Source organism: Falco rusticolus, chromosome 4, assembly GCF_015220075.1.
Source record: "Falco rusticolus isolate bFalRus1 chromosome 4, bFalRus1.pri, whole genome shotgun sequence".
NCBI classification, from domain to species: Eukaryota; Metazoa; Chordata; class Aves; order Falconiformes; family Falconidae; genus Falco; species Falco rusticolus.
Genome location: NC_051190.1, coordinates 10,317,257 through 10,334,911, shown reverse-complemented (window position 1 = coordinate 10,334,911; position 17,655 = coordinate 10,317,257). Strand labels below are relative to the sequence as shown.

General features: G+C 47.2%; 1 protein-coding gene across 5 annotated transcripts in view; it reads right to left on the bottom strand.

The window, feature by feature from the left end:
- FLNB (filamin B) overlaps positions 1-17,655 on the bottom strand; it is a 73,599-nt gene that overhangs the window by 25,266 nt on the left and 30,678 nt on the right. For all 5 annotated transcript variants that reach the window (XM_037382863.1, XM_037382860.1, XM_037382864.1 and 2 more), the window contains exons 6-25: positions 17,062-17,139; positions 16,241-16,403; positions 14,788-14,985; positions 12,934-13,071; positions 11,598-11,724; positions 10,905-11,041; positions 10,342-10,535; positions 9,870-9,983; positions 9,191-9,334; positions 8,719-8,842; positions 8,300-8,460; positions 7,635-7,725; positions 7,210-7,379; positions 4,929-5,046; positions 3,942-4,204; positions 3,113-3,710; positions 2,708-2,881; positions 2,168-2,330; positions 1,623-1,783; positions 604-771 (exon numbers count right to left, since the gene is read on the bottom strand). In XM_037382863.1, the coding sequence (XP_037238760.1) occupies positions 604-771; positions 1,623-1,783; positions 2,168-2,330; positions 2,708-2,881; positions 3,113-3,710; positions 3,942-4,204; positions 4,929-5,046; positions 7,210-7,379; positions 7,635-7,725; positions 8,300-8,460; positions 8,719-8,842; positions 9,191-9,334; positions 9,870-9,983; positions 10,342-10,535; positions 10,905-11,041; positions 11,598-11,724; positions 12,934-13,071; positions 14,788-14,985; positions 16,241-16,403; positions 17,062-17,139 (3,484 nt within the window). The remainder of the gene's footprint in view (positions 1-603; positions 772-1,622; positions 1,784-2,167; positions 2,331-2,707; positions 2,882-3,112; positions 3,711-3,941; positions 4,205-4,928; positions 5,047-7,209; positions 7,380-7,634; positions 7,726-8,299; positions 8,461-8,718; positions 8,843-9,190; positions 9,335-9,869; positions 9,984-10,341; positions 10,536-10,904; positions 11,042-11,597; positions 11,725-12,933; positions 13,072-14,787; positions 14,986-16,240; positions 16,404-17,061; positions 17,140-17,655) is intronic.

Sequence of the window (17,655 nt, the reverse complement as noted above, 5' to 3'; positions counted from 1 at the left end):
CCTGATGCTTGAGTGGGGAAGCAGCTCTCACCTCCTAGCAAGGTGAGACTTGCAGCCAAAAGGTAATTGCTGCTGAGGTACCGTGCCAGCAAGATACAGCTTCCTAGGTTAATGCCAACATCATCAATGCTAAAGCTTGAGGGCCTTGCTGCCCCTCTGGGGACCACTGAGCGGTTCCACCAAGTTTCAGAGACTCTGCAACCCAGTGACACAGGTTTCTCAAGTCATCACTCACATGTGAGACTCTGGATCTACTTTTTGATGTCTAAATCTAAGCCACCGCTGTTCAGCAGTGACAGTTACTCAACGTCACTTCTCCCAGCCCTGAAGATTAGGATAAAGCCAAAGACACTGCCCAAAGCAGCCCTACCTAGGACACAGTTCTCGTCCTTTCACAGTAGGACACATGGGTCAACTGCCAAGATGCACGTGCCAGATGAACAGCAACAGAGGGAAATGTTTGTTCAAGTGGTATCACCACCTTCACAAGCAGGGCCAGGACCACATCACCCACCCAAACACAGAGACAGGGGCACAGCTGGATGGAGTACCACCCAAACACAGAGACAGGGGCACAGCTGGATGGAGTACTTCAGTTCTTACCTCTGGGTCCTGCCACCACCACTTCAAGGGGTGCTACTCCTGCCTTGCTGGTGTCTACAGTGAAGGACTGTGGGATCTTGGCTCGAACAGCTGTTCCCAGACCTGGTCCTGCTATCTTCACCTTGCTGGGATCCACAACATCCTTCACAGGAACCTTGAAAGGACTGCCTGGAAGTTAACACAGCAAGTGTTCAACACCACAGAGTTAACAGCTACGGGAAATCAAAGATCTTTGTCCCCACTTTTCCTTGGGCTTTTTTATTACTATCCCTCAACCTTGGGCAGGAACAACAGCCTCCACCTTACTCCTCTGCTTCTGCAAAAGCCAGAAGCGTAATGACGGTGCTTCTCCATTTTCACTGTCTACTCAACAATTCAGTTGTGATCCAACCGCTTCTCACACCTCAGGAAAAATGCATGAAAGAAAACAGATGTGCAAACAAAGTGCCACGCAGGCCACTTGTGAGGCTCCTCTGTAGAGAAACGAAGCTGGATTAACTAGCATTGATAATATACAACTGTGGGCTGGCTGATGTAGATAAGGTGCAGCTGTGACTGGTTCTGTTAAGTGGTTGAGAGCCAATGGAGAGAGCAGCCGAGGAAGAAGAGGAGAGAGGAAAAGCAAGTGAAGAGGGAGCAGGCCCTGGATGAGGTGAGGAGAAGGCAGCAGAGGGACTGGCATGAAGAGTATGTTGGTATGAGATAGTAAAAGACCTTGTTAACAGCTTGATAGTTTGGAGAGTGCTGCGACAGTCCTCCACATCCCCACTGAGGCCATTTCAGAAGTGTGACGAGACTGCAGCCCTTCCTCAAAACTACCGCACCACAGCACCAAGGGCTCTGCGCTTCCCTACCGGGTGTGAGGAACAAACACCACCGCTGTTCCTGCCTGAATGCCCAGGAAAAATAGAAAACCAAACCCCAGCACCCATCCTGCAGCACAAGTGAGATGCAGCCAAGGTACTGAGTCCTCAGCTCAGCACCTTCCCTCATGAGGGCCACTGAGCAAGAGCTCTTACCAGGAATATGCTTGCCCCCGTAGGTGATGTTAACATCGTAGTCTCCTGGAACGTAAGGAACATACTCAGCACTGCAGCTCCCATCCTTGTTATCTTTACAGCTAATTTTAGACTCTGAAGGTCCTTCAACAGTTATTCCAAGGCCACCAATTCCTGCTCCTCTGCAAGACAGAAATGCACATTGTTAGAATCACCTGCTTCTAACAGCAGCTTCGTAGTCTCCACATGCTCTGGCTGTATTTCCATCCTTATTGGAAACGCAGTAATCTGACTTGTAATGTCCAGCCTTCAGCACGCTCTGGTACGCAAAGCTGTTCAGCATAACCTCACTTGCATTTCCATAGCCTTTCATCCTCAACCACTATCAACCCCTAATCTCTGCGAGCAAAGTGCTCAGTACACGATGAGGCAGCACACAGCAATCAGGAGGACACAGTCTGGCCTTTTCATAAATATTTGTACTGGATTTAGCATCCTGCATCGCACAGCCCAATACACTCCTTTCTCCCTCGGCTATTCCTTAAGGATCAAACAGGCCTGGTTACCTGGTGACAACTGAAAAGGCGTTTGGCTGATTTGTGAAAGCTTCTTTGAGTCCAGCTCCTTGTGCCTTCACATGTGATGGGTGGCAGCCCTCTGTCACATTCACTCTGAAGGGACTGTTTGGCACAGGTACGCCGTCATACGTTACACTGACTGTGTGTGGACCTGTTAAAGAGGAAGAAAACGTGTCCTGAATTCCCTAAATATTCTCATCAATTAACATCACTTCTACAAGATGCTACAGACTTAAATGTCAGTATACGGGTAAGAGCTGCCTCCTAAATTTCACAAGACTTCACTGGTGTTTCGCAACCAAGATGCCATCTACACACTGTTCTTCTGAAGCCAAGTTACTGTGAAAGTCAATTCTTCCAAGTTAAAATAGAGCTAGTTCCTGCAGAATTAGCTCCTCTACTGGCAAAAACCTTGCTAAGATGCCAACAAGTTACCGGCAGACCTCAGCAGTTTGCCAAATAAAAGTGTCAGAAGAGCTGCCTGCTCTTGGTTTTCCCAAGTTAAAAACCCAACAAACCAGAGGTTACCTTTTTCAAACGGCGTGTACTCTACCAAATACGTTCCATCAGCATTGTCTTGGATGAGACAGTCCGTGGGGGAGCCGGATGAGTTCACAATCTGTGTCCTGATGTGGTCACCACCATCCTTCGTTAGAGGTCGAGCATCCACACTGAACTCGGTTGTAGCTTCTCGGAAGACATCTGCAGGATACATTTTGAAGAGTCACTTCAAGAACTACATTTATTTCCAATGACAGAACATTTTGTGAACCAGCACAATAAACAACTCATTTGGGAACATAACGAAACACCCTCGTCTAAGGGTCACGATGGGAACATGCAAGGCTGCTACAATTTTTAATGCTCAGAATACTCTGTGCAAGATAAAGGACCGCAAGTCTTACAAACTCTGATACCAACAGTTGTTCTTACCTTCCCCTTCCACGCCTGGCCCAAACACTTTAATTCTGCTTGTGTCCACAGCTGGTTCCACTTTGAGCCGAGCTGGAAATTTAGGCACTTGCTCTCCTCCGTATCTCATCACGATCGTGTACATGCCAGCCGAGAGCGGCACATACGTTACAACATAGGTCCCGTCTTTGTTGTCATCGATCTGGACCTCTGCTTTGGAACCAGCATCCGAGACCACATCCACCCGCAGGTCCCCGGGACCCGCCTCCGTGCAGTCAACGTTCAGCAGCCCTGCCTCACCTACTTTACCACGTTCCAGACCTGGGCCCGTGGCAATGACTTTAGAGGCATCAAATGGCATTTCAATGTCTGCCTTAAACGGCGAACCAGGAATGTGAACGTCTTCAAAGAGGATGTTTACAAAATACTCTCCAGGCCTTGTAGGTAGGTAGGAGACAGAGCAGGTTCCATCACCGTTGTCTGAGCATTCAATTTTAGCTTCACATGGACCTTCTACCGTCAAACCCAAACCTCCAGTTCCTGCCCCTTTGGTATCTATCGTGAATTGGGCTGGTTTTCCAACAAGACCCCCTCGGAGACCTGGACCATGAGCTTTTACCTGGAAGAGAATACACCACACGGGATGCTTGCAGTATTCTTAATTAGTTCAATGTTTTCTCAAATAGTGTTACAGGAACGACTTCCATGAGTCACAGAGCCCACACAAGGAATGATTCTGCGCTCTGAGTAAGGAAGTTCCTGGGTCTGGTTTGGCCAAAACCAAGCCAAGCCTCATGCAGTGGCCCACAATTCAGTTCCCAGGTTGCTGTTACAGCCCTAAAGCACTCACCTTGGAAGGGTCTGGAGGCAGCATGGCCTCCACAGTATAGGGGCTCCCTGGGACTGGGTTGCCATCATAACTGACGTCCACCACATACAGTCCTTCTTCCCTTGGGATGTACTTTGCAGTGCTGCACTCCTTACCCAGAACCGGTTCCACCAGACACGGCACAGCTTTCCTTAGAGGACTGGAAATATTAACATCCAGTTTACCCTGCCCACCAGCTCCTTTGGTGTCAATTACAAATTCCTGGTCCTTTCCTACTTCCACTCCTGAAAAAGACAAACCCCTTATTATTATTTTAAGCACTCAACATCAGACAATGCTCTAAGAACTCTCTCATGCACATACCACTGAGGGAGCAAGCGCTGGCAGAGCCCTGCTCAGTCTGCATCCCTCTGCATGCAAAAAAACCTGCCAATCCAAACAAACCAACCAACCAAACAAACAAGTGCTTTGGTTAATTTGAGCTACAAAACTTCAGTGCTAAACAAGCCTGTAAGACCTAGCCTGACAGTGTCAGAGGCTCATTTCAGGAAAGCAACAGCATTTCACAGCCTTAAGTTTTTCCACTTTTAGAAAACAAGGAGTATGAATGACAGCCTGCGCTGCAGCAGTTGTATCTATTTCCACAAACAGACCCCTAGCCCCAGGGAAACCAGATTTCATCAGCAGGTACCCAGCCCGGTGAAGAGTCCGGCTCCGTTCACCACAATGGTCTACACCTCAACACATGTTTTGTCCACATTGCTATGTAATCTTTGCCAAAAAGAAGAAGAAGAATAAAAAATCTAAATTGAAATTCAGTCCTCAAAAGACCCAGCTAAGTCAAACTGGTCAAGCTATAAAGTTGGAGCTGGTTGATCCCCAACAGCGGCAAGTTAAAAACAAGATTGTCTTGCCCACTTGTGTTCCAGCAGGACATGCTGGCTATCGCCCAGGTTCAGGAAAGACTTCAGAGGCAGGCGACGGGGCTTCCAGCCCAGAGGTACTTACTGTTTTCGAGTGCATTGACTTTAACTTTGTTTAGGTCCAACGGAGCAGCGACGCCCACAGTGAAAGGGCTTTTGGGGATAGGATCACCACCGTAAGTTACCAAAACCTTCATCGGACCCTAGTTGGAGAATTTACAAGTTAGATCAGTTCCTCACTTCACACAGACACACTCGCATCCAAGCGGTACATAACCACTTCAACTAATCCATTTCAGCTGACCACAGCCAAACTTACTCGTTTATGGACTCTCAAGCTCTCATCCCACTGCAGCCCTTCAAAGTATTAAACAGTTTTTATTTAACACAGGAAGAGAGAAAAACAACAGTTCTTTCCAACATTTAATTAGACTGTATTGAAGCTGCCTGGCAAAACCTCTGGCTCTGGCTGGCTCCCACCCTCCCAGCACTCAGACCCGACAGCTGAATGAATGTCCCAGTGCTCCAGACCAGGTATCCCCTTTCCACCACATGGAAAGGCCAGGCCAAACCCAAGCCTCCAAAGAGGCTGTATTATTACAGCATCTGAAATACCAGGGGTTTAAGCGCTACAAGTCAGAAAGATTAATGCTGTTGTGTATTTTGGCTGGAATACCACACAGCCATGGCAAGCTCCAGCCCACGATGTGTGCTCCTTTTATTCTCTCCTACCGCAGTCCATATTTTAGCTATAGTCACTATATTTGCTTATTTTTCATTCTTGGCCGGTTCAGCTCCCAAGTGAAATAATCATGGATGTTTCATGCAAGCTAGTGAATAGCCTCCATGATTATTCTTGGTTGTTTTTAGAAAACACACACACGGGTAGCTGTAGCAACACCACAAGATAGATAAGGCTTCGTAAACAGCATTAAACCAAGGCTCCTCTGCTGCTGACGCAGTCCCTCAGGAATTTAACTACCTAGTCCATCCTCCCCCGGATCTGAAGAGTCCAGTCTCACGCGTAAAGCTACTGCTTATGAACCAGAGAAAGACAGAGTCCAGGAACAACCTACATGCTCACAGCCTGGAGGGACATCAAGGCTACTTAATTACTGTGCAGTCTATTTTCGTCTTCTCTTTTTAACCATTGCTTTCCTGCCACTGCTCCCTGCAAGCATCTCCTCTAAGTCCACAGCTCCTCCATGACCCAAGGTAGTTCTCCAGATGGGAGACCCAAGTGGGAAACCTGGTTTGTGCATCCTGGCTTGTTTCGTTGCTGTTTTTCACGTGAAACATAGCAATCTGATACTGCTCACACACGAGTGTGCATGAAGTTCAGATGACTTTGCTCCCTTCTGCATAACCAACCCTGACTGAACAAGCTAAAGCTTCTCCAAACAGGCATGCCAGCCACATCCTGAGATCATGCAACTGCTTTATCCAAAAACAAATGCTAGCTTTATGGTGCTTCCAAGAATGCTAATCCAGCATTGTCAGATAAATAATGCTGCAGTCCTCCATATCAATCCACTTTTACACAGCTACATTCAAGGAAGCTGGTGCAGATGACCGAGTAGCTCATGTGTTTGTTCAGCAGAACCAGAGCAGCAAAACACTTTCATCTCAGCACTACCACACCTACATCCTCAGAAATACATGAGATTCGTGCATTCTGGTGTTTAATGGCCCTTTACCAACATGCAAGCACAGCACTAGGAAGAATACTTATTAGCAGCTCCACTTTCAGCTCTTTAATGGCGTTGCTAGGAAGCCTCTGTCTGCGAATCAAAACGAGTTAGACTGAAATTTTTTCCAACCCAAGGGCAAACCTCAAACACAAATACTTTGACGCGTTTCATCTGCAGCCCAGCTTCCCTTCTCAGCACCAACCCATTCACTTTCCTACTGGGGAGCTGCTGCACCATCACCAAACACTGCGCGTTTTGCCCCTGCTCTGGTTTGCACTTACAGCAGCCTGCTGATCGGCAGCACATCCCAGCCCTGGCTCTGCAGGACCGTGGCAGCCCAGAGCAGCTGGGGCAGGAGCCACCTCCGTTTCAGACCCCGTGAAGGTTCACCACCTGCTTCGACTGATGAGCTGTGGAATGACCACGAGCTGTGCGCTGCTGCTTCAACAGCTCACTTGTTCCCAGAAAACAGTGACAAGCTATTAGTAACTACACACCAGAAAACTGCATTACTGCTTTCCAGTCCCTATTGTCCTGCAGGCTTTAGGGATCCTGGGGAACAGGACACCCTGGCAAGTCTCATCTGCTCATTTATCCGTGCACAGGCACCAGGGAGGGAGGTCATGGCACTACAGCAACACGAGCCATTCACTCTTGTACTCCTACAGGACCTACCTGCTGTATTGGAGTGTACCTAACAGTGTGGGAATAGTCGTAGTTGTCAATGATATCGAGATCTGCCACCGCCTCTCCGGGCGCTGGGCTGCTGAACTGCACATCCAGCGGTGCCTTCCCAGCTCCCTTGGTGAACACAGTGAAATGTGTTGGCTTGCCATTTTCCACACCTGAAGAAAAATGTTAATTCTAATTTATGCAGAGCTCACACAGAGAAACTCTTCCCAAGAAGCATTCGGTGCCTACAAAGCCCAGTCAAGGAAAATGCCCAGGGAACAGAGTTGTTTCCAGCCACCTGGCACCACCCCCACCCCCCCCACTGTATCCAGGATGGCATCGCAGAGATGCTCAGCCAGGCAAGTGGCTTCCCTGCAACAGCCCCTCACAGTCCAGCACTGGCCACACCAGCTCAACCCAGCTCTCACCAGTTTTGTTCAGCCCAGGTCCCTCAGCTTTCACTTTGCTGGCATCGTGCGAGGGGTCCACTTTAACTCTGAACGGGCTGGCAGGAATTTCCTGCAACAGAAACACAGCTCTAAACCTCATCAGGTCACTCGTCACTAGCCAAAATTAGACAGGCAATCATTTTAAGGTAATTCTGCTTTAACTCCAGCACCATCTTGTGTAAAATGTCACCTCACTTAAACACTCTGCTCTGCCTTACTAAGTAGTATCTTTCAAAATCTAGGGCAAAGATAACAGCTGAACAGTTTGCAGGGGCCTCTCTCCCTCCTTTTTTTTTTTTAAGGAAAACTTTTTTCTTATTCCCATGTTCCTTGGAAAGTCACCGAGGTTTTCTATCCTTGAGAAAGCAGCTTTGCCCCATCACTGAGACCATGCTCATCGTGCCAGCTCAACACACCACATGCTTGAACTTCAGTTATCTCCAGCCAAGCCCTCTCATTTGTTCACCTTCAAGAACTACAAAAGTGTTTCTAGAAACAGTGACCAGACAAAGCGCACGTGAGCTGAAATGGAAGGAGTCAGCTGCAAACCACCACAGCCAGCTGTGAACTGGCACGTGCTTGGTGATCAAAGGGCAGATAAACTGCCTCCAGAAACATCAGGCTGTAAAATGAAGATTACAAACCTCTCCTGCGAAAAGCACTTTAATAGTGTAGCGTCCAGCAGCAGGTGGTGCGTACTTCACTGTGAATGTGTCATTAGCATTGTGGATGATGTCGAAATCTATGTCTTCTTCCTCATCGCTGACTACACGAGCATCGCACTTAATTCCAACACTGACATCACCTAGGAAAAGCAAACGGACATTTTCCTAGTGGACAGTACAGACATTGGTAGCCAAACAGCCAGCACATTCCTATTTCCAGTAGTTGTTCAAGTCGCCACATTAATTGATGTAACAGATCACATCGCAATTCACTGCAGTATTCTGCTTCCCAAGGTTTTTCCAAGAAGCAAGGAAAACCAGCACGAAACAGTACATAATCCCTCCCCTGTCATGACATGCGGTTCTGATACCACAGCTACAGCTCAGCCCGCCTTTACCTTCTCCTGCATCTGTGCAGTCAACAGTGAAGTGGGTTGGCTCATTTGCTTTCAGGCCAGTTCTCTCCACACCAGGTCCAAACACTTTCACTTTCTGAGGATGACTCCCTTGACCTATAAGGACCTACATGGATTCACAAGAGCCAGAATCACACATCTGTGTCATGCTCAACACCACCGTCATGTCAGAGCTTTGCTTGGGGGAAGGCTACAGGAGAAGACTACCAAGGTAAGAATGAATTGCCCTGACTGCCCCGGGCTGCAGCTGGACTGACAGGAGACCTCCAACACGTGAGCTTGTCAAAACAGAAAGCTTTTTTCAAGTGGACTGACTGCTAAAAAACAGGGAGCAGAAAGGAACACCTCCTTGAAGTTCACAGAATGGTTTTATCATCTCAGTTGTAACGACAAGTAGTTGTGAGCATGTACATCCTGCTTGGCTAGAACTAGTAATATCCACCTCCGTACTTACCCTAAACGGGCTATTGGGCACATTGGCTCCTCCCCAGACAACAGAAATTGTATGTTTGATTGGTTTAACTGGGACATAGGAACAGACAAACACACCATCAGGCTTGCTCTTTATCTGAATATCGATGGGGTTTCCTTCTCCATCCTAAAAAGCAGTAATACAAGCAGAAGGTTCAGGTACTTTAAAAATGTTTGTGTAGTTTGAACAACCCAAGACTGTTCCAAAATGCATTGTGGGTTTTTTTCCCAGAACTGCAGCTCAGAAACACTGAAGAAACACGCAAATTACACTCCTGTAAATCTTTCTCATCTAACACTTGCTCATTCCTAACACCATCCTATGACACATATTTTAACAAGCTCGTCTGAAAGTCACAGGCTCAGAGACACTTTGGGTGCTTCCAAATGACAACTCTAGGAAATTACAGCTTGCTTTGCCAAGGAGACTCCAAGTACGGAAGCAAAGCCATATATTTCATACACCAGGGAGAAGTCACCTTGTCTTGAGTCAGGTTTGTTACCTGACTACATTACACAGATCAAAGCGCAGAGCTTTGAGAGAATTACACATATGCCCAGAATTAAGTGGTATGTAAGCAAGCAGAAATACTTAAGGCATTTTCTCAACAGCATTAAAGCCCTTCTGCTGAAGTTTCACCTAGCTGCCTTTGGCTTTTTACCTGTGCATACATCTTCAGAGGTGCTTTCCCGGCATCCTTGGTTTCAACTGTGAACTCAGCAGGATTGTTCACTATACAGCCAGTCCTCTCCAAGCCCGGGCCATAAGCCTTCACCTAAAAAAAACCACCCCAAGAGTCTTAGCTTGCAGTTCAGAAAGAGAAGTAAAACTAAGCCATTTATTTCTAAAGACCTTCTCCTTCCCACAAAACCCATGAAGCATGGGATACAAGTAGAGGCTAGTGTGAAAGTTGAGAATCTGGACTAATTCAGCAAGTTGTCATTGCATTAAATCAAAACCACAACAGTGTTATTAGAAAAAGCTGAGTAATATCTGGCTGGACCACAGCAAATTCAAGAGCTTTAAGCAGAGGTAGCTTAAGAGTCAAGTCTGTCACCAGAAGCCCTCAGAAACATCTCTACCATTGTGATATCAAATACGCGTTACGCCATGGGTAAACTCTTATACACCACCTTATCTGGGTTGAAGTCTCCTGAAGCCGGTCGGATGAAGGCCATGTAAGGGCTGTCTTTTATGTCCTCATCATCACACATGATGTGCACAGCATATTCACCAGGCTCTTTGGGCCAATACTTCACATCACAGGAGCCATCGTTCTTGTCATCACACTCAATTTTAGCCTGAGAAGGGCCTTCTATGGCGAAGCCTGCAACAGGAACAAGGAAGTTCCTCATGTTAGGTTTGTGGTGGCTGCTAATATAACCCCACTTCCCCAAATTGCTTTTTATTAGCCATAACCACACATGATGCTCTCTATTACCCTTCTTCAACAACATGGGAGAAAATCCATCATTCCCTTCTGGATCTCATCCCACAAAACCACAGATTAACACTCCTTATCACACACTTTCCTATCTCTAGGACTTGCCTTTGATGCTCTGATAAAAGTTTGTGTTCAGACCAAAATGTCTTATAGACGTTTTTTTTTACTGCTGGGAAAGCTGTTGTTTCTCATGAGTTTGTTGCTAACATTGCAATACATAAGTATTTCAGGCACACAAAGTAATTAACATACCAAGAGAGCCAGCTTCTGTGCCAATGGATTCCACCACGAAGTCAGCCGATTTGCCCACAACCCCCTCATGCAGTCCTGGCCCCCAGGCTCGCACTTTCTGAGGACCTGCTTCATGACCCACTTGAACTTCAAAGGGACTACAAGACAAAAGCAAAGCATGGGATTAGAAATGAGGACAAATACAGCATCCACTTTCCCCCCCAGGCATTTTAATGAGGCTTTACATTGGATTTTCCAAATTAATAGATGTTATCATGTGGTGGCACAATGCCCAGCAGACTGTCTTTCTAGCAAAGAGGTCATCAACCCATTGCGTGCTTACATCTTGCACCCACAAATCCTGAGTGCCAAATACCTGGCTTGCACTGCTTGTTGTAGCCCTGGACACTAAAATGACAGATCCCTCCAGGAACTCACAGCGAAGTCCAAAACACACGATCCACCAAGTTTTATTGCGTTTTGTATTCATCTTTTTGGGTTCAGCAAGATCGATGCGAATCACCCTTCAAAGCTTTACCAATGTAAGTATCTACAGCCTGTTTTAAGGCTGTGGCAAAACTGTCACAGCAACTGCTTGCCACTAACTTGTCCCTCCAGAGTTTTTTTTCAAAGGTTAGTGTTGCTTTAAAAGCCCACCAACTACACAACCCACTGAAGGGTACAAAAACGGTACCAAAGCTACTTCTAACTCACCTTTTTGGGATGTTGTGCCCACCCCATGTAATCGTGGCAACATACTTCCCTGGGGTAGCTGGATAATACTCAAATGCATATACACCATCCATAAAGCCTTTTTGTTTCACCAGCTCTTCCAAGCCCTCTGTTGAAAGATCAGTTCAGCATTAAACTTAACAGCTTCCATCCTGCCTTCAATTACTCAGACAAGTTCACGTTTTCTAGTATTTATTTTAGCTTGCAAGAATAAATTTCTTCCACCAAAAAAAAGAAAAGGTCAGGTTATAAGGGAAGTCAGTTCTAGTTGCCCTCTAGGACAAAGACAGCAAACACTTCCAGAAGAAATACAGCAGAAAGTATTTTAAGTTACCAGACTTAATAGGTTCCCTTGTGTTTTATTTTCTTAGTCTGCAGTATGATGCATGTCATATGTTAAAACAAAAAAGCTTAACATTTGTCAGACTTTGCAACCACAAGTATGCAGGGAATGCCTACTTTTCATTTTCTTCAAGATGAAGAATTTAGGGAGAAAAGCTTAATACACTAAAATCTACATTGATACGTCTGTTGCTCCCCCCCACCCCCAAGTGCATTAAGCCACACAGTCAGAGCACTGTGCGTGTGGAGGAGGTGAAGGCAATACAATGCACCTTTTAATACAGCCCCAGCTGGGGGGAGGTGACCAGCTCACAAGTACAACACAAGCACAGCAGCTCCTGGAGAGCAGCAGCACATCCACTGCCGCTGGCAGCCTCAGGAGCCACTGCGTGAGCCAGCGGCTGCCAGCACTCCCATGGCCCCAGCCTGCCAAGGTCCAGGCAGAGGGCCACATCCAGAGCTCAGGACACAGCAAAGGACCCGGGGACAGATCCTGGCAGAAGGTCTCCATGTCAGCCTACAGCTTCCATTGACCCTTTCTTCCCCTGCTCACATGCCCAAGCATCCAGCACAGCCAGGAGCGCTGCTCTGAGCCATTCCTAGCTTTACAAAAGCAGGATTTCCACCCTGCCAGAGACCCTGGAGTGTGACTTGCTCACACAGATCAGATGGAAGATGCAATATGAACCCATAAAGCTTGGAGGCCACGGCGGGCAGACACGTGGATTTTCTGTTTTGCTAACTGATACGCATTAAAATGGAGACAACTAAAACGAGGGGTAGTCTTACCCAGCCCTGCAGATCAAAGCCTTCACGCTAGACAGCAAGTACCAGAAAATCCTTCTGAAATTCAGCTTTTTATGGTGACACAAGTCCCATCAGTTCCATCAGGCCACCACCTCCTTACTGGTCCTCCTTTTTGCTTCCCTACCTTCTCCAAAACATATCCACAGCACAAATTCACCCGAACACTTACTCGGTCCCTTTATAGTCACGCCGAGATCCCCACTCCCCGCTGCTCTCGTATCAACCTTGAAGTCAGCCGTTTCCCTCATGCGGACGCCCTTGGGCTGCAGACCTCTACCAGTGGCACGACAAGCGTTGGGATTGCAGGCTGCAAGGGAATTTCAGACATCAATACCATCTTTGATTCCTAACACAGATGTAGCCTAGCCAGCCTGGAACAACCTTTAGTTTAATGTTGACTCAGGGCAACCACAGCTTAGCTTTCAGCACAAGTTTTAAGGTTATAGCGTTAAGGCAGCCAGACAGGAGTCTGCCCAGCCGCTGCCTGTGCTCCGTGGCTCCTGGGCAGCAGCGTTCAGGGCAGCCAGGCAACACTGCAAGGGCCACTTTTTACAATTAAAGCAAACGCTGAAGCCCTGCTGCTTTCTAATTTCATGTCGTTACCAATACAAAACTTTTACACAGCTATCACGTACAGATATTCACTGTACAAGGCACAATCTTCTTGATGCCTTTTGCATCGAGAGGCACACTGCAGCACAGGGTGAAGTCTCCCTTTGCAGATAAGCCCCAGTGAACTGTGTTACTGTGCTGGTCTTTCAGAAGCACATGCCTGGAATAACTGCTATTAGCAAAGCAGAGTTCTGCACGTGCTTCGTTAAGAGATGTCACAACAAAATCCCAGTTCATCGCGGTTCACACTTTGGGAAGCAAAGCCATCGAGCCCTCTGCAGACCGAAGCAGCCATGGGTAGGGGCAGTAGGTTACATACTACATAAACTGAGCTTCAGCTTACGCTTAACCCCTTTACTCCAAGTGCCTCTCCAGGCCTGCAGAGTGGCTACATAAATAAGTAACGCACTCTTATGAACAGTTTCCATTATACAATCACAGCTATCACGTGGTCTTCAACTCCAGAGACCTGAAGGTTTTGAAGAGACTTACAAATAATCAAGAGTTTTCCAGCAGCATAAACCCAACATGCATTTCCCCAAAACAGGCCGTGCTTACAGCAGAAGCACAAGTCTGCCAAGCAGCTTGTTCGGTTTTGACTCATTTCAATAGCTTACAAGCCTACCCTCGCCCCTGCAGCAGCCAACATCACTGTGTGTCCTACTCAGGACAGCATAAGCAAAAACTGCGTGCCACCTGCTAGCTCCGAGAAGCCGGTGGGAGCACCCAGGAGCGTGCCCCACGTGGAGTGGGAACTGCTTGTCAAGCTCTTGCACAACTGTGTCAGGCAGCTTGTGGTCGAGCCAGTTTCACTGACTGGGTCACATACCGCTTCAGCTCGCTTGCAACTTTCTTCCCCAACCCCAACAAAACCAAAAACCCTTTTGGCCTGGACAAGCCACAAGCTAGAAGCTTATGAAAAGCAAACATGACTGAGCATCCTGCACACCTCTTACCAACTAGGAAGCCATTAGCAGTGAAGTCCAAAATTCCACAAATGGAGGGTAGCTCAGGAGAGATGAGCAGAGATCTAAAAGCGTAGGAGCACGTAAGGATGGAACAGAAAGCAAGTTAGGTGTCAGTTAAGGAGGAAAACAGTAAATATAGTCATTTGAGGAACCGAGGTGGAAAACAGCAAGACACTGCATAGCTGCATAAAACAGTTAAAAAAAATACAAAGGGCAGCTTAACATTTGGAGGTCTAGGCAGAAAGGAAACACTAGCAACAAAAGCTGTATTACTGTCAGAGAGCACTTGTTTTCCCTTGAGAATACCCAGGTGACCCACTGAATCAGGACCAAGACACTGAAGGGTAAAGAGAACATCCAAGGCAAGATTCAAGCTTATTCTGTGATCACATCTAAGGAGGACAGTGGCCATCTACACTTAGGTGGATATTTAAAACGCATACCCTCTCCGACTAGAACAGTGCAAGGAGTCTTGGGAATTGCCTCCCCCGCAAAAGTCACTTTGACAATGTGAGGACCAGCTTGAACAGGTCTGTAGGTGCAACGGTAGACTTGGTTGCCTTTGTCTTCTACTGCAACTTCAGAAAGGCTTCTCCCCTGAGGATCCTCCACGTCCACAATCACATCACCCACACCAGCACCTGCAAAGGAAACAAGCCCAGCTGAGCCTTGGCTTCTCCACAGCAACGTGCACTGCATTCAGGATCCCAGCCAGCCGTCCTCTGCTGCCATTTCTAGACACAGCCTAAAGGTTCAGCTCCTCCTGACAGCAACCAGACATTCAAGTGGGGAGGGGGAAAGACAGGATGATGGCATCTCCATGAAGCCGCCAAACTGACAAGGCTCTGCTGCTCCAGCTACAGGGTTTCACAACACTATTATAGCCCTGAAAACACATACAGCCTGGTTTGCTACCACCCTGTAGCACCTCTGTCACAGACTAGCCCACAACTTTACCAGTCAGTTTGATCTTAATCTAAACTGCTTCAAAGCCTGAGAGAGCTGGAACAACATGCAGGTTGGTCTGGACAAGGATCCTTCTCTGCTGGACTGTACACACTCACTTTTGTCCAGACACCTGCTCCTCTCACATTTTATTCAACTCATCATGCAACACGAACAGTTTTCTAGCACTTTCAGAGGCCAGACATGTCTTTACATGATCCAGACCACTCCCTCTCCCAATTAGAGGCTGAACATAACACTTCCCCTCACTATAACCACATTTAATTTTACTTCTAAGCGCCCTCAGGCAGAAGGCAATTTAAAATATGCTACTCAGCATATTTCGGTGCTTAAATACTCCAAGTAACTGCCCTAAGTAGTTTCACATTGTTCTAAATGAATTAGCATTTGTAGCATCTTATTGACTCATTCCTCTAGGCTACAGCATTGGCCTAATAGCAGGCAACAAGTCATGTGATGGAGATGCCCTAATGAAGATAGTAGCCCTCTAATAACGACAACAGAGGTTGAAGACAGTTTGTCATTGAAGTATGAACTCAAAGCAGCACTGCGGCAGATTCTTTCTGTAAAGCTAAATACAGAACATATTACAGTTTACTCACGGTTCATCCTTCAGAGGTGGGCATTTCACATTCCTGTTTAAAATGAGCTGGAGGAACAAACCAGCCAGGAACTTGCCTGCTGCCATTCAGCAAGCTCATGGCAAATTTCTGGGTGATGCTTAGCACCTTCTTGCCTCAGCTCAGCTCTGCACTTCAAACGTCCCATACACAGCTGAAGCCTCCAGAGCAGCCTGGTTATTGTTTCACCTCTAAACTTGATGGGGCTGCAAATCCTCATCCACTTTCAGTTTGTTTATTCCTACAAGGTTTAGGTCCTCCTCGTGTTCGAGGGAGCTGCAGGATTTTGGCATTTGTTCACCTTGCTTACCTGCTGTGTAGAGGTCAAAGTAGGTAGGCTTGTTGGCAATGTTCCCTGCTGCCTCCAGTCCCGGTCCCTTTGCTGTTACTTTGCTCGCATCTCCCTGGGCTTTGTCAACATTCACTTCAAACGGGCTCTTTGAAATGTGCTGCCCAGCAAACAGGACCGAAACCTAGAGACAGACAGCATCAGCTTCAACCCAGGGGGCAGAGGCAGAGCTCAGTGCCCGGTAAGAGGCAGATCACCATCCAGCAATGAAGTGGCAGCAGAAGCTGCATTTATCTTTTCAGGCTGGCTGTGGGGACCAGCCACTCAGGCAAATGTCAAGCAACAGGACCACCCAGCATAAACCTGCTTCTGCAGGCATCTGGGGACAGAGCTGAGTGAGGAACCTTCTCCACAAAACCCCTATGGTGTACAGTATCATCAGCAAAGAAACTCTTACAGAAACAACCTGGTACTTTCCTCTGCGCGTCTGTGACAACCCACAAAACTGGCTTCACGAGCTGCAAAAAGCGGCCCCATGTGAGAGGAGAGCCGGCTGCCGCACCCGATACCCGAGCGCCCACACACTTTCCCCCAACACACCCCTGCTTCCCCCCGAGCAGGAGGCAGCACCATAGCCCAGACAGGGAATTACGGCCACGGCAGGTTACCTTTTCTTCAGGATGCCCAGAGCAGTTATTATTTATTATTTTATATATAGATACATATACAAATTATATATTACACCACGAGTAAACAGGCAGCCCTCGGGGGCTCACATTAACAACCAGCAGAGCAGTGAGCACGTTTAGCAAGAGAATACTGGTTATTGACACACAACCTACCTTGTGAGGTCCAGTAACCCTGGGCACATACTGAACTGAATAGGTCTTGTTTTTGTCACTGGATGGTGTTATCTTCGCCTAGGAGAGAAAACACATCCATCATTGAGCTCCGCCTGCACACGCCAGCCTAAGACTTTCCTGGGTAGCACTTGATACTCAAACTAGATCCATATATAATATAGCAGATAGCTATGTTACATATGGATATAGCAAACTATTTCCAGAGTCAGCAATGTGAGAGACTTGCTCCTGTGGGAGCAGGGATCCTTGCTACCTCCTCTTCTCATAGGGAAAAAAAATCCATTGATTTTGTCTTTACACAAGACAAAGCAAGCTACCTTCTTCCCAGCCCAGCCCTTTCCCTTGCTGCTAACTGCTCTGCTAAGGCAGGCCAAAACTGAGGAGACGTTAAGTCCAATGCACAGCTGTATTTTTCTGGAATGTTGTAACACGATCAAGTGGAGCACTTGGATGAGAAGTTTCTATAAACATTAAAACCCGCATTTTAACTCAAAATGATTCATGGCATCTAAATAGCTGCTTTAGCCATTCTTGCAGAATGAGTAAGGGCAGACAGCGATTTAGTGATGTGTG